Genomic DNA, 20,119 nt, shown 5'->3' on the forward strand with positions numbered 1-20,119 from the left:
AAGCAGAGACATTACTTTGCCAACAAAGGTTCGTCTAGTCAAGGCTGTGGTTTTTCCTGTGGTCATGTATGGATGTGAGAGTTGGACTGTGAAGAAAGCTGAGCACCGAAGAATTGATGCTTTTGAACTGTGGTGTTGGAGAAGACTCTTGAGAGTCCCTTGGACTGCAAGGAGATCCAACCAGTCCATTCTGAAGGAGATCAGCCCTGGGATTTCTTTGGAAGGAATGATGCTAAAGCTGAAACTCCAGTACTTTGGCCACCTCATGCGAAGAGTTGACTCATTGGAAAAGAGTCTGATGCTGGGAGGGATTGGGGGCAAGAGGAGAAGGGGACGACAGAGGATGAGATGGCTGGATGGCATCACTGACTCGATGGACGTGAGTCTGAGTGAACTCCGGGAGTTGGTGATGGACAGGAAGGCCTGGCGTGCTGCGATTCATGGGGTCGCAAAGAGTCGGACACGACTGAGCGACTAATCTGATCTGATCTCTGATTTTTTTCCCCATTGTACTTATTTTCTAACGTACTGTTTAATTTACTTATTTATTATGCATGTTCCTCATTGTATTTGTCTCCCACTAGAATGTAAACTGGTAAGGGTTAGGATTTTGGTGTGTTGTTGTTGTTTGGGGGGTTTTTTGGTCTCTTTTACTCACTAATTTATCTGTATTGCCTTAGAACAGAGCCTGACACTTAGTATTCAATACATATTCATTGAGTTAAGTAACAGGAACCTAAGACTCAACAGTTTTTTAAAAAGGCAGGTTCTGCAGCTAGGGTAACTCATCTCTCTCTGATGTGTTTCCTGCTGTGCTGCATTGCTGGGAAGGCTAGAATTATGACCCAGGGTTTTTGATTCATCACAGGTTTGATTAACTTACATTATATAAACTTAGAACTCAATCCCTTTTGACATTTTTGCATTTAACTTCCATCCTTACATTCTTGCAGAACAATTTGGTGAACTTATAAATATTTATAATATACATATACTTCAATGCAACTTATAATTTCTAAGAATCTGATCTATAGAAATACTTCTCACTCATGTGTCAATTTGCTAGCTGACTTGGAGTTTCATTGCAGTATTATTAAAAAGCAAACAAAATACAGATGACCTAAATACTTAACAAAAGGAGAGTATTTAGATAAATTTTGATACATCCTTACTATGGAATACAGTACAGGCATTAAGAAAAGAATGGGGAGAATCTGAATATACTGACGTAAAAGAACATCTGTGATATATTGTTAAATAATAACAAGTTACAGAGTAGTGTATATAGAACAACTGCATTAAAAAAAAAAAAGATTGTGTATATACATAATTGCTGTTTTTCAAGAATTCAAGCTTTAGCTCTTTGTATTATGATGGAGATTTAAGTTGATATCAATAGTGGTTTTTAAGTAAGGAAAAAAGTGACTGAGTAAAAATGGAAAGTAAACAAAAATAAAAGGCCTCTTCATTATACCGTCCGCAGCCTCTATCTAATCACATCTGTAGACAAAATGGAAAGCTTATCATTAGCTTATTTGACTCCAAGGAAATGTTGATTGTGTGTATGTTCTATTTAATTAATTCATAGACTGATTTCTTTTCAGGTTCGATCTGGGGCCAATGTTCTAATCTGTGGTCCAAATGGCTGTGGAAAGAGTTCACTTTTCCGTGTTCTTGGTGAAGTAAGTAAAGCCTGGCCTTAGGATGTTGCAGTCCTACTTTGGCCTGTCATCTATACCACGCTATGAAATTTACAACTGTTCCCCTTCCTCCTTTGCTTTTATAGTTATGGCCTCTTTTTGGAGGACGTCTAACTAAACCTGAGAGAGGAAAGTTATTTTATGTTCCGCAGGTAAGGCCTCGCTTGAGCTATTTTATAATCTTTGGTTTAAAGATCTTTTGTTTTTAATAAATTTACTGCTAATGCTTTTTTCCCTTTTACTATCAGAGACCTTATATGACCCTTGGAACACTTCGAGACCAAGTGATATATCCAGATGGAAAGGAAGATCAGAAAAAGAAGGGGATTTCTGACCTCGTAAGGAAATGTTTATATACTAGCCTTACTGAAAACACTCCATTTCAGAGTCTGTATCTTAATCAATTAAGTATTTTAGATGCCAAGTGGTTAATCCTAACCTTTTGTAAAGAATTCTAAAACCTTATCATTAATTATAACTTTTCAGGCTGTGGTAAGATGTTAACCATTTTGCTTAAATATGACTGTTGAATGTTTAGTGTCATCTTTACACTATTATTTGTTTCCTCATTGTCCTCATCCCTTAATTGTGCAGAATAATGTTATTCTTTTTAAGCTGCTAGATTTATTTTGTCAAAATTACTATAAATAGGAAGTAAAAGAGTTTTTGGTTTACCTTTCACATTCTTTGGTGAATGTAGCTTTTTTTAGTGATATTGGCAATAGAATTATAGCAATTCTAGTTTCAAAAATAAAGCAAGATAGATAATGTTGGTTTATGTTAAACACGATTTCATCTTTAATCATTTTGCTGAAAGGTGCTGAAGGAGTACTTAGATAATGTCCAGTTGAGTCATATCCTTGAACGTGAAGGTGGCTGGGACAGTGTTCAGGACTGGATGGATGTGCTAAGTGGTGGAGAGAAGCAAAGAATGGCGGTAAGTGTGCTCTGAAGACACTGCACAGCAATGCAGCTGGTTGCATGAAGTCCACTCTTAGACTCCAGCATTTTGATAATCAAGGCATACAGTTTTATTAATCTTTTTATTTATCAATGATTATAGTATAGTTGTTTATATGATAATAAAAGAATAATTTGCATGTAAATTTAGAATTCTGAAAAATTCATAAATATTCCCTTGAAAGGAAAAGATGCAGATCCAATTATATACCATTAATCTGTTTTTCTAAAAGTTAGGGGAACTTTGTAGCACATTGGTCCTGATTGGGTTTGAGATCCCTTTTAGTACTTTTTTCCCTGTAAACATCTCTCTGTCTTACTCAGGCTATTCTCTCTAAAGTAGCTGAAGGTGTTAGAGATGTTAATTTTATTTTATTTTTATTCTTTGTTCTGTTCTTGCCCTTTCCCTCTATCATTATATGTATTCTTGTTTCAGAGCTCAATATTTACTACTTAAAGTTAGAATTTCAAAATTTCATAATATAAAGAAACATTTGAAAGGAATTGTTTTAATGTTTCTATAATTGGCTAAACTTATCCCAATCCAACATGGCTATAAAACACAGCATATTAAGAGTGATTCGTGGAGTACTCTGTAAAGAGGGATAACTTTTTAAAGAGTCATTTTCTAACTAGTACCATCATTTGAGCAGATCCAGAGGATTTTGGAGGGAGGGAGTGTAAACTTTGTGTAAATGAGAGAAAACGTAGCCAAGGAAGCATAGCACGAGTTGACGTATCCTGAACTGCTCACTCTGTGTCTTCAGGTTGTATCCAGCCTCATGGTTGCCTCCCACTCTGTGAGGAACATGTTTTGCCTGTTGTTTTCCCCCAGTTCATACCCATTCTTTATGAACTTAATATCAACCTAATATTGTGATTCATTTGGCTAGTGCTATAAGGTGAAATTAATCTAGACTGATGAATACATCATAAACAGAAGAGAGAGATCAGCCATTCTCAAAGTGGATATTGGGCTGGAGGAGTGAGAATTTGAAGTGACTGGGCATTGAGTGATTGGGTGACATGTCTCTTTCCTTTGTTACACTCATTTGGGTCCAGCACCATCAGCCAGGGTTGCTCCAGATAATATTATAGATTGGTCTGCTTTATTTCTTTGACTCATAGTCATCTTTTCTGCTCCACTGTTCTTTCTTTAATATTTATTTGGCTACATGAGGTCTGAGTTGCAGCAAACAGAATCTTTAGTCACAGCATGAAGGATCTTTTTTTTAAGTTGCAGCATGCCAACTCTTGGTTGTGGTGTCTGGGGTCTAGTTTCCTGCTCAGGGATAGAACTCGAGCCCCCTGCATTTGGGAACGTGAAGTCTTAGCCACTGAACACCAGGGAAGTGCCTCTGCTCCACTTCCTATTCGTCTTTAGTGATTTTTTTTTTTAATGAAAAAATATATATGATGGAAAAGTTGAAATACTTACAAAAGTATGAAGAAAGGCACAAAGCCTCTTACCAGAGATTCCAGTGTCATAAGATTTTTAGTGTTTTTTTAAGTCCGTTTTGTAATTATTTCTTTTACCTTATTGGCAGTTGTTCCCGTTCCTCAAAGTCACTGAGATCTCTCTAATATTGACCCTTTCCTTTTCTACAGCTGATCAGTTCCCTTTTGACTCTGCCTTCTTTCCTATCCAGCACAGACTTACTAATCTGGGCCCTGGCACATAGGAGGTACAGAGGAGGTATTTCTTACATGAACAAATGATCTCTTCCCCTTAACTTCCTTTTTCACTTTTTGTTTTCTCATATTATTTAAATACCGACCCAAGAGCATTTGTTTGCCTTAGCATTTCTGTACATGGGCTTCTGAGCACCGCTGGAAAAAAGTCAGAGAAAGAGATGGATTGCTGCCACCACACTTCCATGGTTTCCAGTCTTTCAGGCCCTCACAGCATGTCTTGGCAGTCATTTTACTGATTTTTGTCCCTCTGTCTCATTTTTCATGATAATCATATGAAAACTACCAGTTTCAGGCCTTCTACCCCATTATTACTCCACCACTCTCAGCAGAATAACTCACCTCCTATCCCTTAAAGAAAAAAGAGAAGCTGTTATTTCAGTTAAATGACAGCTAATTTTTATTGAGTGCTTAATAGGTGATAGGCAATATGCCAAGCACTTTACACAGGTTATCTCACTTCATTCTCTCAGCAGTCCTGTGAGATGAGAGCTACGAGAATCCCATTCCGCAGAGGGAATAGAACTGTAGAACAGTTAAGTGGCTTGCCAGGCGAAGATATCTAGTAAATGTCAAAGCTGGTAGAAGGCTGTGGGTGGCTTGTCAAGCTCAGGCAGCAGTATGACTGCAGTGTTCATATTCTTCAAAATCTCCTTGTATTGCAATACCAAGTGGCTAACCACATAGTAGGAGAGAGAAAGACATGTGATGAGAAAACTTCCTTACAGTGTGGTAAGTGTGGAGACAAGGAATGCAAAGCATTCCCTGGGAACGCAGAGGACGGGCATTTGAATGCTTTCAAATAACCACCCCTCTTAATAACCTTGCACTGGGCTGTCCTGAACTCCTGTTTCCTCTGTTTGTGGACGATATATCATCCTTCCTCTTGAGAAAGCCTAATTAGGCTAACTGTTTCCATCTGTGTTTTTGGACCCTCCCTCCTCCAACTGTATCACATCCCTTTCCTTCAGTTCTGCACCACCCTGACACACACACACCTATATTTAATTTCTTATAGTCCACTTTCCAGAGAAGGCAGTGGCACCCCACTCCAGTACTCTTTCCTGGAAAATCCCATGGACGGCGGAGCCTGGAAGGCTGTGGTTCCTGGGGTCGCTGCGAGTCAGACATGACTGAGGCTTCACTTTCACTTTTCACTTCCATCATTGGAGAAGGAAATGGCAACCCACTCCAGTGTTCTTGCCTGGAGAATCCCAGGGACGGGGGAGCCTGGTGGGCTGCCGTCTGTGGGGTCGCACAGAGTCGGACACGACTGAAGCAACTTAGCAGCAGTAGCAGCAGCCCTCTTTCAGAAAGATATTTTCAGGTCGCTGTGATCTAGAGACCAAACTCGCCCATAACCGAAGGTCCCAGGTTGTCCACGCCTTTCATTCTCTGCACAGCTGAACTTCTCGATAGTCTGTCCCTGCTGTTTCCCCTTCCTCACCCTTTATAAATAAAGTGTAAACTCCAAGAAAGCTGATTCGGTTATCCATTGATCAAATATTTGAATGTCTGCTATTCTATACAGGCGTTAGGCACACAGTAGTGATTAAAATGGTGTCTTGGCTTTTGTGAGTATTACAGCCAAGGGATAGACAAAGAAACAGACAACGTAGTTTATGCTGTGTGAAGAGCTACAGAGATGTTACAAAAGGGACCCGCTTGGGTTGGGAGGAATCAGGTAGGTTTGTCTGAGAAGGTGACGTTAAGCAGAAATTTGAATGATGCAAGGAGCAGAGTGAGGCGTTTGAGACGTGAGGAACGTGACATGTACTAAGCCTCTAAGGCCTATGATACCTTGTCTCCTGATCGTTGAGAGGAGGTGATGGCGTGGAATGTTGAGGTTAGAGAGTGAGTAGGAATAAGGTTGTGCAGTGTCTTGTAGGTCATGGTGAGGAGTTTGGATTTTATTCTGAGTGAAATGGGAAGTCATTGAAGGGTTTTAAGTAGAAGAATGAAATTCTCACATTTCTGGAAGATCCTCTCTGATTACATGGAGAATTAAAGAGGCACAGAGGAGGAAGCAGGAGGCTGTTTGTGGTTATCCAGGCAGGAGAAGGTTGTGCTCTGGGCTGAGGGCATGATTGGAAGCTGGGGGAAAGTGAGTAGACGTCACAGGGCTGACTTGGACTAAAGATGGGGGTAGGGGAGGAAGAGAAGACCAGGGAGGACTGACAGCTTTCTAGCTTGAGCAGCTGCTTTGAAGTGTTCAATATGGGGTGGAGGAAATGGATGAATGGATTTATGTTTAAAGTCTGTGAGTCCTGTAAGATATCCAAATAGAAAGATTAAATAGGAATTTTTATGTATCAGCCTGGAAATTAGAACAGAAGTATGGGTGGGAGAGAGATTTGGGGGAGTAAATGTAAATAATATTTGAAATCATGAGACTTGAAAAGATCACTCAGAGAAACAAAATAGGAAAAACAGAAGAGGGCCTAGAAATTAACCCTCCGGGACCCCAACATTTAATGGTCCAGCAAAAGAGAAAATGCTGGTAAAGAAACTTGAGAAAACAGCTTAAGATACTTGAAACCCCATGGTCTCACTCTCACTTTCTCAAGAAGGGAATGGTCACCTGAGTTCAGTGTTGCAGAGAAGATAAATTGGGCAAGGATAGAAAGTGCCCACTTTATATCATCGAGATTGGTGTTAGGAGGCAGATGACATTTGGAATATCTGTTAGACAAAGGGTCAGGATAAATAATTCCTGGAAAATAAAATACATATGGAAAATAAATAGCAACATGTTCAGCATTCCTGCTAATCAAAGAAATGTTAAGCTATAACAGTCTTGATGTTAATTTTCACTTACGAAATTCACATAGACTTTTAAAAATGAGCATGCCCAATATTGACCACAGTGATATATACAACATGTGCACTCAGACATTATTGGTAGGAATACAAATTCGCAACTTAATATTAGTTGGCATTACTTAAGCAACAGACTGTTTAAAAATAGTTTTTGCATTGAGTTATCTATAGTCTGAATTCTAAGATTTCATGAAAATGTGTATCCTCTAATCTTGTTTAGAGAATTTTTTAATATTAATTTAAAGCTCAACTTCATCTCATATCAGTCAAGAGCTTTTGCTTTACTCATAACAGTGTTTCTCATGTGTTACATTTTTCTCTTTGCTTGGGAAGGCAATGAAAGCAATCAAGTTTCTTTATGTTGTTTTTGTTTCTGAGAAGTAAATTTTTTGAGTTAGAATACATTTCCTTCTTTGTTTACAAGAATATAAATATATATTTAATTGAAAGTAAATCTGTTTTAGCTTACTAATGTTATTCAGTAGTGTGACATATGATTATATTTCCTTTCGTGCTTCAGATGGCAAGACTATTTTATCACAAGCCCCAGTTTGCTATTTTGGATGAATGTACAAGTGCAGTTAGTGTGGATGTGGAAGACTACATTTACAGTCATTGTCGAGAGGTGAGTGTGATATTCTGTCCCTGCTCCCACTTTACTGTGTCCAACCAAATTTCTATCCAAGAGAAGATTCCAAGTTATGAAGTGACAAAATTCCTATCAAAGGAAGGTATCTGGCTTTAATAAAGATTTTAAACTGATAAAATAGATACGACTAAAAGAGAAAATTGTCAGTGAGTTCTGTGTATAATTCTTTCTAGCCATGTGTTAGATATAAAATAAATATTTAAAAATTTCCCCTTTTATCTCATTCCCTATCCTCATTGTTAATAAACTGATATTTTCTTAATTTGTTCCATTAGCTTTACCTAAATATCATTTGTTTTTTTATAAAGAAAATTTAAAAAAATTTTTAATTAAAAAAATTGGCTAATTATTTGGCAACTTTTAATATATCTGTTTTTTTTGTCTGGCCTGGTCAATATTTTACCAAGGCTTCTTTTAGTATAGTAGCCTTTTTTTTTTTTTTAAATCCATTTATCTATATAGATTTTCAGATTTGAAGGTATTAAGAGGTGTTTGTGGAATTCTCTTATACATAAAACAACGTAGTCTGTATTTGATTAGTGACTTAGACGCTCCATGCAATTTCCTCTTATATCTAGCTGTAGGCTGCAAGTCTGCATAAAATATGCAATTCTCCTGTGTATAGATTCCATTTAAAAGAAAAAAATTCCTGTGGGGCCCCCGGTTGATAAATTGTATTACTTTAATGGCACTTAAAAATGGATAAACATGATATGAGGTATGAACTTAAACTTGAAACTCCTTTACAGCTACAAAACCGGTATAAACTTACAAATTAAGTACAGAAGAAATTTTAAAACACAGTTTCAAAATTGCAGCATTAGAAAGACATTTGATACTGTTTTGCTGAAACTAAACTACTAGTTTGAAATGTGAGGTCCAAATATAATATGAAGTCCAGATCTTATGTTTTGAATTTTGCCTATGTATTTTGACTTAAATAATTCTGTAATAAAGAATGCCTTCATTCAGTTGAGATCTGATCTAATTATTTTAAAATTATAAGAGAAATAATATCTGAAGTAAGCTTTCAAAAATCACATGTGTTGCACCATTGAAATATATATTTTGTTAATAACTGATAGTATATTTGTCATGCAGTTTCTGACCTGTCTGATAACCTTTCCTTTGGCACCTGAACTTATTACACATTAAAAATTTTAAACAATACCAGCTTAAGTCATCACATGGTACCAGCAGAAGTGTATGCACGAACCTAGGCACTTAAATCTCATGATAGAAGTGATAAGAAGAATATACTTACCCAAATTCTTTTTAATTCTCAAAATGAAAGTAAGATTTGGAACTCATGGTGGAGATTTTTTCCTGGTTACCCTAGCCTGTTTCTCAGCCTCGAGAGACCCATGTTGAGAAACCGTGATCCTAGAGCAGGGTTGCTCAGGCTCAGCACTGTTGACGTTTTGGGTGGATTATTCTTAGTTGTGGGAGGCTGTCCTCTGCTTTGTGGGATGTTTGGAACATTTTTGATCTCAACTCATTAGATGTCTCTAGCACTGTTAGTTTTGACAATCAGAAGACCTTGAAATGTGTCCCCTACGGGGCAAAATGTCCTGCCTCTTCTTCCCGGTTGAGAATCACTGATCCAGAGCAGCTAGCTACATCTCTTGATGTTGTTTTGAAAATCTGAAGAATGGTCCATAAACCCTAATTCACAGTCTAAAATCCAGTGAGCTTTTAAAACTGAAAAAGATTTTTCATTGTTTTGTGGCAAGTTTACTGGGTAGCCAGAGCTGGCCTGAACTAATAGATTTTTAAGCCCTTTTATTGATATTTATCTTCCTGAATGTCCATGTCCATATGTGTTGCTGCAGAAACATTGATGTGTTAATTTCAGAATTCTACCTCAGAACCCTCTGGGAGTGGTAAATGCTGCTTTTCCAAAATCTGAATTCTAAGACATGTTCCAAATTAAGGGGTTCTAGTAAAGATTGTACTGTATTTGAAAAACAGATTTATTGTAGGCAATACTATATTGATTTAATTTTCCTGATTTTGACCTTTTGCTATTTTTACCATCCTTATGCTCTTTTCATATATTTTTCACAATAAAATAGAAAATATGCTAGGATATATATTTTGTGCCCAAAACAAAACAATACACTTAATTAAGCTAGTAACTGTTAGTTTAGTTTTTTTTCTTTCTTAGACTCTATTGATACTTGATAGTTTTTATTATGTAGTTGATGGCCTATACTTTGTTACTTTAAACATTTGGTATCAGTTGATTTTTAACTATAGCTACTGAAGCCAGTCATCTTAACAGCTTAAATTATATAAACTAATTTACTTTGTAACTGTGTTATTGATGTAAACCTAAATCGTTTTCCTTGTATTAGGTTGGCATTACCCTCTTCACTGTGTCACATAGAAAGTCTCTTTGGAAACACCATGAGGTTTGTATTTCTTATATTGAATGGTATAGTGAAAGTTTGTTTTATTTTCATAATATGAATTTAGGTGATTATGACTTTAGATTTCTTGGTGTGTGTTCCATCATAGATATATAATTTAAGGGAAAAAGGTGATTCTAATTCATTGTTATAAAATAGCATTTTTATAAATATTATTGTAGTTGTCAATTTTGAGGGCCATATAATATATATTAATATGGATAGTCTCTAGTTGTATAGGAAAGGTATTAGAGAACCAGTTAATGATTCTCCAGTTTTATAAATCACTATTACATAATGAACTGACTAAAATGTACATAATCTGATCACAGCCTTTTCTAACCATTCTCTACTGACCAAAAGGAAAGAGAGTCTTAAGAAGGATCAGATGGCAAAAAGTTTAGGGACAGCTTTAGTAGAAATCAGGACTACAAGGAGGAAACTATAATGTAAGCTGTTTATCATCACACACTATAATAAAATAGAATTCATTAAGTGGTCCCTCTAATTTACGAAGATACTACAGTGAGCTTTGCAGCAGTTCAGGTTCTCCGGCAGTATCACAGAGCCCTTCTCACCATAGCAGTTCTTTTCCTCTCCTAGTGTAAAATGATCAACCCCGAAGAATAAACCCAGCTTAGTTCATTTCTTCTTTCTTTCCTTTCTTTTTTCTTTCTTTCTCCCTGTTTGCTTTCTCTTGCTCTCTCTTTTTCTTTCTTCCTACCTCCCTCTCTTTTTTTCTCTCTTTCTTTCCTTCCTCCTTTCCTTCCTAAATGATACAGAAATTTCAGGTGAAATAAAGGGTTTGAGAAAAATTGCAATATGGTAAGGCTATCTTGTCCCATAAAATACACCTGATTGAGCTCCTTTTTTAAAAAAAAGCCAAATACTGGGTTAAGTGTTATGCGGGATACAGAGTACTGTCTTTGCTCTCAGGAATATTATGGTCCAAATGGTAGTGTACAGATGGTTAAATGAAGATCATGGAATTTGAAGTCAGAATACCTGGGTTTAGGCAACACTGTTTCTGACATTGTTTCCTTTGTATAATAGAGTTACTGATCTTGCCCAGCTGTCTCCTAGGTTACCATGAGGATCAGATGTAGTCTGTATGAAAGCTCTTAATAAACTTTAATGAAATTGTGTATAGCTGTTGACTTTTAAAGATAGTTTTATAATGGCACATTATAATTTTCCCACTTTTGTTAATTGAATGGAAGACTAACTGGATATCAAGGCAGTTTAAAATATACCCAAGCCTTTGTGTTTTCACAGAAGTTCATAAACATTACAACCATAGGACAGTGCAAGGACTTGGCTTTCCCCTTTCCTCTTCTCCTGGAGGTGTAGACAAGTAGCAAAGTAACCATCGAATCAGTGACCATGTGATGGAGGGGGAGACACAAAGAACTGCAGTGTTGAGTCCAAAATAGCTTAAAATAACAATATAGAAAACTGGAAAAAAGAAGATCTTTTCAGTAAACAAAAAAACCACTAAATAAAACAGAAGGCTTTGTAGCTGCTATCCTAAGCATCTTTGTAGGATGGAATTATATGGGCTCTTTTCCTCCTTTGCCAAGTCAACAATTGAACAAAAAGCCTTAAGTTAGAGGTTCGGAACCAATCTGGGAAACCAGCTAAAGTGAATGTTTCAGAGGCTGTCCTGCCTGATAGGCTTGCATATAGTACAGCTGCACCTCTGCTGACCAGATCAGTTGTGGAGTGACAGAAGCATTCTACTCTGTGGGATGCTTACAGATTTGGTTCCTTTAAAATGAATGAGGAGGTCTGGTGTTTTAGTTCTCATAATGGAAAGTGCTATATCCGCTACAAGCAGAGGTATTTTGTGACTATTTTTAAAAAGAGCAAACTTCGTCATTTAGTCTTTCCTTGGAAAATGGTATGCATTTCTGAGTATAAACTTTTGAAAATTTTAGTGGCTTACAATGATTGTTTCCAGTCATTTTCTTGTATGATGACCTCTACATAAATTCCTGACTGAAAGAAGATTCTCAGTTATTGATTTCTTTCTCCCTTCTTTCCCATAGTACTACCTGCATATGGATGGCAGAGGCAATTATGAATTCAAACAGATAACAGAAGATACAGTTGAATTTGGCTCCTAGAATCCGGAGAACTGTATTGTACCAGCTTCAATGAAATAATTACACAATACAATTAGAAATACAAAGTACATTGTAAAATAAAGTTGAGCTTGTTTTTTAAAACAAAGCAACAAATTAGGTACCAAATAATCAAGAACAAGTTATTGAAACATTTAATATTATATAGGATATTGCTAATTGTGTATATGTTGGTTTAATTATTAATATGTACTAAGAATGTCCTTATTCTTGTGGTTAAAAACCTGCCTAAATTAAATTGGGCTTAAATCAGTGTAACCTGATTCATCCTGGGATGTAAACCATTTGAAGTCAGCTACTTTGACTTTTATGGCTCTATCTTTTCCTTCAATGAAGAACCCTATTTAAAACTGGGGTCATCACTTGTCCTGTTCTAACAAGAGTCTTGAGTTTCATTTTCTTGTGTCCCATGATAGCGGGAAACAAATCACAGTGTTTTATCAAAATGTGTATCTTGGCATAATGGCATTTATGACACCGTGGCAGAGTTCTTGGGCTGCCACAGTTATCCTCATTCCTTGCATATGTCTTGGGGCACACTGGACTCCAAGAAAGCCATTTGAATTTTCTTTGCCTAAGTAATAAATATGCCCCTCACAGTCTTCAGTATTGAGTTGTTTTGGGGTTCTTTGTGATGATGCAACGAAAGTACATGTGCAGTCTTGCTTACAGGGGAGGGTTACTGTGTTTCCACCTAGTCTTTTCAGTGATTGGGATATTAGAACACAAAGTCCTTACATGTCAAGCTCAAAGTCTTCTAATATTTTTAGAATTTCTAATGAATTGAGTGGATTTGTGTATGTTAGAAGCCCATTCATTAAATGCATGGTGGTTACACGGTGTTAAACTCCAGATGAGCCTTAAGAGTGCACTACATCATGTGAAGCACTGAGTATGCAATGTTATCACTGTCTTTGACCGTGATTGTATGTTTAAGAAGTGTGTTATAAAATTATGCACGTGAGTGAATTATGTTTCCTGAGGCACTGGTTTATCTCTGTGAATCTTGAATAACTTTTTTATATTTGGGTTATTATATTGAACTATATCCTAAGAGAAATCAATTTTATCTCACCAAACCACCATTAATGACTATGTGTATTATTTGCACAGGGAAAACTGCAATTGAGTATTATCAATAAGCTAGATATGAAATCAGTTTTATCAAACTGGGATTCAGAAAGGGGCTTTTTATATTCTTGTTTTTGCATAACTGGTTTTGTTTTTTTTGCAAAATTAACTCTAAGAATCACCAACTACCGAAGTAAAACTTGTACTGATTCCATAATACATAACATTCAGTTTTTACAACTTCTGTTTAGCAAACTTGTATACTTACTTATTTTCTGTTCAGATTAAAAAAGAATCAGATATCCTATACAATCTTTGCTCGTTCTTTTTATTCTGGTATATAAATCCTAGATAGTTCATACAGAGTTCATACAGTCTTGACTTGAAAAATACAAAAATAAAAATTCAGAAGGCCTTTTTGGCACCCAGTGTCTCAATTTTAAAAAGTTTTGTCAAATGTGGTTTTATTGAAATAAATTTCTTTTTTAGAAAAATCATGAAAAAACCTTAGGTGTACTTCACAAATGCTACCAAATAGTCAGGGGACCTTGAAAGATCGTATCAGTCCTAGGGAAGATTTTATGACATGGGGGAAGTTTCAAATTATCAGATTGCTAAGATACCCTAAGCCTACTAATAGAAGTATTTTCCTAACTGCCCCGTTATGCCTCTTGTGATCAAAAAAAAAATGTTTCTCCTTGATTTTTTCTTCCCTGTAAATTAAAAATTGCCTCACCATTTGAGGTGTGAAAGAAGATCCCTTCCCTGGAGAATCACCGTGTACATTAACTTGATAGTTCTAGGAAGGCTTACAATAAAGGAATCCACTGTTTCCAAGATGTGATTGACCATGGGACATCCTTTTCCACATAATTCCTTTTAGCATCATCCATAGACTGCAGTGGGAAATAAATGGCTGTTTAATCTGCAAATAGATGGGGAAACAGTGAAAGACTTTATTTTTTGAGGCTCCAAAATCACTGCAGATGGTGACTGCAGCCATGAAATTAAAAGACACTTACTCCCTGGAAGAAAAGTTACAACCAACCTAGACAGCATATTAAAAAGCAGAGCCATTACTTTGCCAACAAAGGTCCGTCTAGTCAAAGCTATGGTTTTTCCAGTAGTCATATTGGGACTATAAAGAAAGCTGAATGCCAAAGAATTGATGCTTTTGAACTGTGGTGTTGGAGAAGACTCTTGAGAGTCCCTTGGACTGCAAGGAGATCCATCCAGTCCATCCTAAAAGAAATTGGTCCTGAATATTCATTGGAAGGACTGATGCTGAAGCTGAAACTCCAATACTTTGGCCACCTGATGCAAAGAGCTGACTCATTTGAAAAGACCTTGATGCTGGGAAAGATTGAAGGCAGGATGGATGGCATCACCAACTCAGTGGACATGAGTTTGGTAAACTCCGGGAGTTGGTGATGGACAGGGAGGCCTGGCGTGCTGAAGTCCATGGGGTTGCAAGGAGTTGGACATAACTGAGTGACTGAACTGAACTAACTGAAGCTAAGGATAAGGGCTTTCATCCGTGAGCAACACTGCATATCAAGTTTATCACTTGGTTCTCGTAGCGAGCTTCTACTTTTATATGAGAAAACAGGGATGTAAACAACTAGCATTGTATGCTGTGCACTAACAGAATAGCAGGTACCTGGGGTTTGCCTCTATAGGGGAGGTAAAATTTTATCTCTACCCTCTTAGGCCCAGCCTAAGAATTAAGTTGGCATAAAACAGATTAACAGATGAAAAACAGACACATTTATTTAAGTTTTACAGGAGCCCTTATAAGGAAGGGAAGCCCCAAAGAAGTGGCAAAACTAAAGCCGATGGTGCTGCAAAGAGAGGTGACTGTGGAAAAGTAACTGTGGAGAGCCTAGGGGAAGGTAAGCATTATTTAATAAGGTTTGTATAGAATTCTGTCAGCCTCAACATCCTGTCCTTGGTAAGAGTGTTATTTTCCTTCTGGTGTAGGAAGGACATCTTGTCTACGGAGGTTTTACTTCCTGTTTTTAGGAAGAAAGGGGGGAAAGTCAGAGTGACCTTCCTGCACCTGCTGTTTTAAGTGCCTTTAACTCAAACTAGTCCTTATTGCAAAGTGGGTATTTTGGGATGACAAATCCTGCCACCCTTCACCTCCACCCTACTTAATGATTAGCATTTGACTTAAAACTGTGGTGATGTTATAACATCTGTCATTTCCTTATATAATTTTTTAACTTTTAAATTTGATGTTTAAAACCATAATTTGCCTAAAAGCAGAATGAATTTTCTTCTAGTAGATGGACTTCAGCATTGTTGACTGTAGGAAATGGTTTACATTTTTCCCTACGTCAGTTATTTTTCCTTTGTGAAGAATTGAAATGCTCTAACCTGTAAACAAGCATGTCACTTAATAAATTCTAGTACCAGAAATTAATGAATAACAGCGCCTCCCCATGCCCTGAGGGCAACCATTTTTAACTTCTAATTGTTTTGTGGTGGTTTTTATTTTTTAGATAGTGGGTTACATAACTGTTTCTTAATTTATCAGTTTTAGGCATTCCCTACTGCCTGTATTCCTGTCACACCCACCGCATATAGTTAAATCATTTTAAAAAATTTGTAAACACTTTATTGCAATATAATATGTAAACAGAAAAGCCCATAAATCTTAGGCTCATTGAATTTTTAGAAAGTGTTCGTGCTCATTACCATCCCCGCCCAGATCAAGAAATAGGACATTGTCCCACTTCAAGGCCACCTTCATGTCTTCGTTCAATCATGACTGTAAAAACCATTTTATTTAGACTTAGAAATTTGGTTACCTGTTTTCGAGCTTCGTATGTAATTAAATACCCTTTGTGTGTGTTTGCTTTCCGTCAACCTTATGAAAATGACTGATACATTTTAGATGTGGCAAAAGTGCCTTCACTTTTATTTGCTGTATAATATTTAATTATATGAATAGATGACACTTCATTAATCTTACCACCAATGGGCATTGTGCTTTCTCTTTGGCGCTATTACAGATAGTTCCTATAAACCTTATGCATGTCTTTTGGTGCACATACGTGTTCATTTTTGGAATGTAATGTATTCAACTTTGATACGTACACCGCCACCAGACTGTTCACTGAAGTGCCATTTTGACACTCCCACTGTAAGTGTATGAGAATCTGTTTTCCCAGTCCTTGGTATTATGAATGTTTTTTCTCTTTTATTTATGTATTTTTAGCCATCAACAGTAAATCATCGTGGTTTCATTTTGCATTTCCCTGACCAGTAACAACTGAGCTCATTTCATGTTTCCATTTGGATAGCCTCCTTTTTGAAGGAGCCATTTAAATCTTTGGGCCTCCTTTTATGAATTGTCCTATTGATGTTAGAGATTTATATATATTCTGAATATGAGTCCTTTGTTAGATGAATGTTTAAATATCAAAGTAGACTCTTAAAACTTGCCAGATCCTCATGTTTATTGTTTATTTGACAAGTATACTATAAGATGGTTAAAATGATCCCCAGAAAGGTAAGTTAAGACTCATAGCACAAAGTAAATTATTGGGCTTATAGAAAAAATAAATGGTAGACCAACAATTTGAGTTCTAAATTGTCTGATTACAAAACCTAGACCAGCTGGTCCTTCTTAATTATCTATTTTACATATAGTAGTGTGTATATGTTAATCCCAAATTCCTGATTTATTCTTCTCCCCCCAACCTGCCCTTTTGGGTAACCATAAGTTTGTTTTCTATGTCTGTGAGTCTGTCTAGGTTTTGTAAATAATTTCATTTGTATCATTTTTTTAGATTTCACATATTAATGATATATATTTGTCTTTCTCTGACTTACTTCACTTAGTTTGATAATCTCTGTGTTGTAACAAATAGTGTTATTTCAATTCTTTATGTCTGAGTAATATTCCGTGGTATAGATGTACCACATTTTATTTATCCTTTCATCTGTCCATGGGCATTTAGGTTGCTTCCCTGTCTTGGCTATTGTAAATAATGCTGCAGTGAACATTGAGGTGCATGTATATTTTCAAATTATGGTATATATTCTTTGGAAAAAAGTCTGTTTGGATCTTCTGCCCATTTTTTGGATTGTTTGTTTTAATACTGAGCTGCATGAACTGTTTGTATATTTTGGAGATTAATCCCTTTTTGGTCACATGGCTTGCACATATTTTCTCCCATTCTATAGTTTATCTTTTCATTTTGTGTGTGGTTTCCTTTGCTTTGTAAAAACTTTTAAGTTGAATTAGGACCCATTTGTTTATGTTTGTTTTTATTTTCTTTACTCTTAGAAGTGGATCCAAAAAGATATTTCTGCACTTTATGTCAGAGTGTCCTGCCTATGTTTCCTCTAAGTATTTTATAGTATCCAGTCTTACATTTTGGTCTTTAATCCATTCTGAGTTTATTTTTGTATATGGTTTTAGAGAATGTTCTGATTTCATTCTTTTACATATAGTTGTCCAGTTTTTCCAGTACCACTTATTGAAGAGAATACCTTTTCTCCACTGTACATTCCTGCCTCCTTTGTTTTAGATTAATTGACCATAGGTGCTTAGGTTTATGATTGTTTTAAGTTGCTAGTGTCTTAATTTCAAAGGCATTTCCAGTATCCTGCATTTGTACTCTCCTCACAGTGCCAAAGAATTGATGCTTTTGAACTGTGGTGTTGGAGAAGACTCTTGAGAGTCCCTTGGACTGCAAGAAGATCTAACCAGTCCATTCTAAAGGAGATCAGTCCTCGGTGTTCATTGGAAAGACTGATGCTAAAGCTGAAACTCCAATACTTTGGCCACCTCATGCGAAGAGTTGACTCATTGGAAAAGACCCTGATGCTGGGAGGGATTGGGGGCAGGAGGAGAAGGGGACGACAGAGGATGAGATGGCTGGATGGCATCACTGACTCGATGGACGTGAGTCTGAGTGAACTCTGGGAGTTGGTGATGGACAGGGAGGCTTGGTGTGCTGCGATTCATGGGGTCACAAAGAGTCGGACACAACTGAGCAACTGAACTGAACGCAATTATTAGTTTTGATACCATACTTGTGTGTGGATGATTCCTACTTTTACTGTATGTTTGCCTTTACTAGTGAGCTTTCCCGCTCATAATTTTCTTGTTTGTAGCTGTGGTCTTTTCTTTTCTACTTAGAACAGTTCTTGTAGCATTTGTTGGGAAGCTGGTTTGGTGGTGCTGAATTCTCTTAGATTTTTCCTGTTTGTAAAGCTTTCAATTTCTCTGTTGAATCTGAATGAGAACCTTGCTGGGTAGAGTATTCTTGGTTGTAGGTTTTCTCCTTTTGTCACTATAATAAATATTGTGCTGCTTCCTGGTAGCCTGCAGAGTTTCTGCTGCAAAATCAGCTGATGACCTTATGGGGATTCCCTTATATATTATTTGTTGCTTTTGCCTGTTGCTTTTGATGTTTTTTCTTTAATTTTTGTTGTTTAATTTCTTTAATGTTGTCTTTGATTTTTGTCAAGTTGATTATTATGTGTCTTGGCTTGTTCTTTTTTGGATTTATTGTGTGTGGGGCTCTCGGTGCTTCTTGGACTTGGGTGGCTGTTTCCTTTCCCACGCTAGGGAAGTTTTCAGCTACTGTGTCTTTGGGTATTTTTTTCAGGCTCTTTCTCTCTTCTCCTTTGGAACCTCTATTATGTGAATGTTGGTGCATTTAATTGTGTCCCACAGGTCTCTTAAACTGTCCTCATTGGTTTTCATTCTGTTTTCTGTATTCTGTTCCACAGCAGTAATTTCCATCATTCTGTCTTCCAGCTCACTTATCCATGCTTCTGCCTCATTTATTCTGCTATTGATTCCTTTTTGTGTATTTTTCATTTCAACTATTGTATTGTTCAACTGTTCTTTATATCTTCTAGCTCTTTGTTAAGCATTTCTTCTATCTTCTTTCTCCAAAATCTTGGATCATCTTTACACTCATTACTCTGAGTTCTCTTTCAGGTAATTACTTATCTCTGCTTCACTTAGTTATTCTTCTGGGGTTTTCTCTTGTTCCTTCATCTGGAACATATTCCTCTGCTGTCTCATTTTGTCTAACTTTCTGTGTGTGTGACCTCCGATGCTTGGAATGCAGGGTTGTAGGTCCTTTTGCTTCTGGTGTCTGCCTCTTGGTGGGTGAGGCTGATCTAGAAACTTGTGTAGGCTTCTTAGTAGGAAGGCCTGGTGCCTGCCCACTGGTGGGTGGAGCTCAGTCTTGTCTGTCTGTCTAGTGGGCAGAGCTGTGTCAACAGGTGTGTTTGCAGGTGGCTGTGGGCTCAGGAAGACTAGGCAGCCTGTGCCCTGTGTCACCCTATTTGTCGTCTGCCTGAGGCGTCCCAGCACTGGCACCTAAGGGCTGTTGGGGGTGCCTCTGCCACTGATGTCCCTGTCCCCACAATGAGCCATAGCCACACCCTGCCCCTACATCTCCCAGAGTCCCTCCAGGACCACGAGGTGCTTCTGGCCCAGGCTCCTAGGAAATCACTGCTTTCCCCCTGGGTCCTGTGCACATGAGATTTGTGTGTACCCTCCAAGAGTAGAGTTTCTGTTTCCCCTTGTCCTGTAAACTTCCTTTGATCAAGCCCCACTGGCCTTCAAAACCAGATGCTCTGAGGGCTCCTCTACCTGATGTCAGACCCCCAGCCTGGGAAGCCTGATGGGGGCTCAGA

At 37.3% G+C, this 20,119-nt stretch overlaps 1 protein-coding gene across 1 annotated transcript in view; it reads left to right on the top strand.

The window, feature by feature from the left end:
• The window catches only part of ABCD3 (ATP-binding cassette, sub-family D (ALD), member 3), an 89,635-nt gene extending 75,773 nt beyond the window's left edge, over nucleotides 1–13,862 (top strand). Inside the window, exons 17-23 of the mRNA XM_010860480.1 lie at nucleotides 1,605–1,682; nucleotides 1,787–1,852; nucleotides 1,949–2,038; nucleotides 2,518–2,637; nucleotides 7,693–7,797; nucleotides 10,179–10,235; nucleotides 12,281–13,862. Of these exons, the coding sequence (XP_010858782.1) occupies nucleotides 1,605–1,682; nucleotides 1,787–1,852; nucleotides 1,949–2,038; nucleotides 2,518–2,637; nucleotides 7,693–7,797; nucleotides 10,179–10,235; nucleotides 12,281–12,358 (594 nt within the window). The 3' untranslated portion in view covers nucleotides 12,359–13,862. The remainder of the gene's footprint in view (nucleotides 1–1,604; nucleotides 1,683–1,786; nucleotides 1,853–1,948; nucleotides 2,039–2,517; nucleotides 2,638–7,692; nucleotides 7,798–10,178; nucleotides 10,236–12,280) is intronic.
• The last annotated feature ends 6,257 nt before the right edge of the window (nucleotides 13,863–20,119 follow it).

This window comes from Bison bison, unplaced genomic scaffold (genome assembly GCF_000754665.1).
Source record: "Bison bison bison isolate TAMUID 2011002044 unplaced genomic scaffold, Bison_UMD1.0 scf7180017864466, whole genome shotgun sequence".
In the NCBI taxonomy this organism is placed as follows: Eukaryota; Metazoa; Chordata; class Mammalia; order Artiodactyla; family Bovidae; genus Bison; species Bison bison.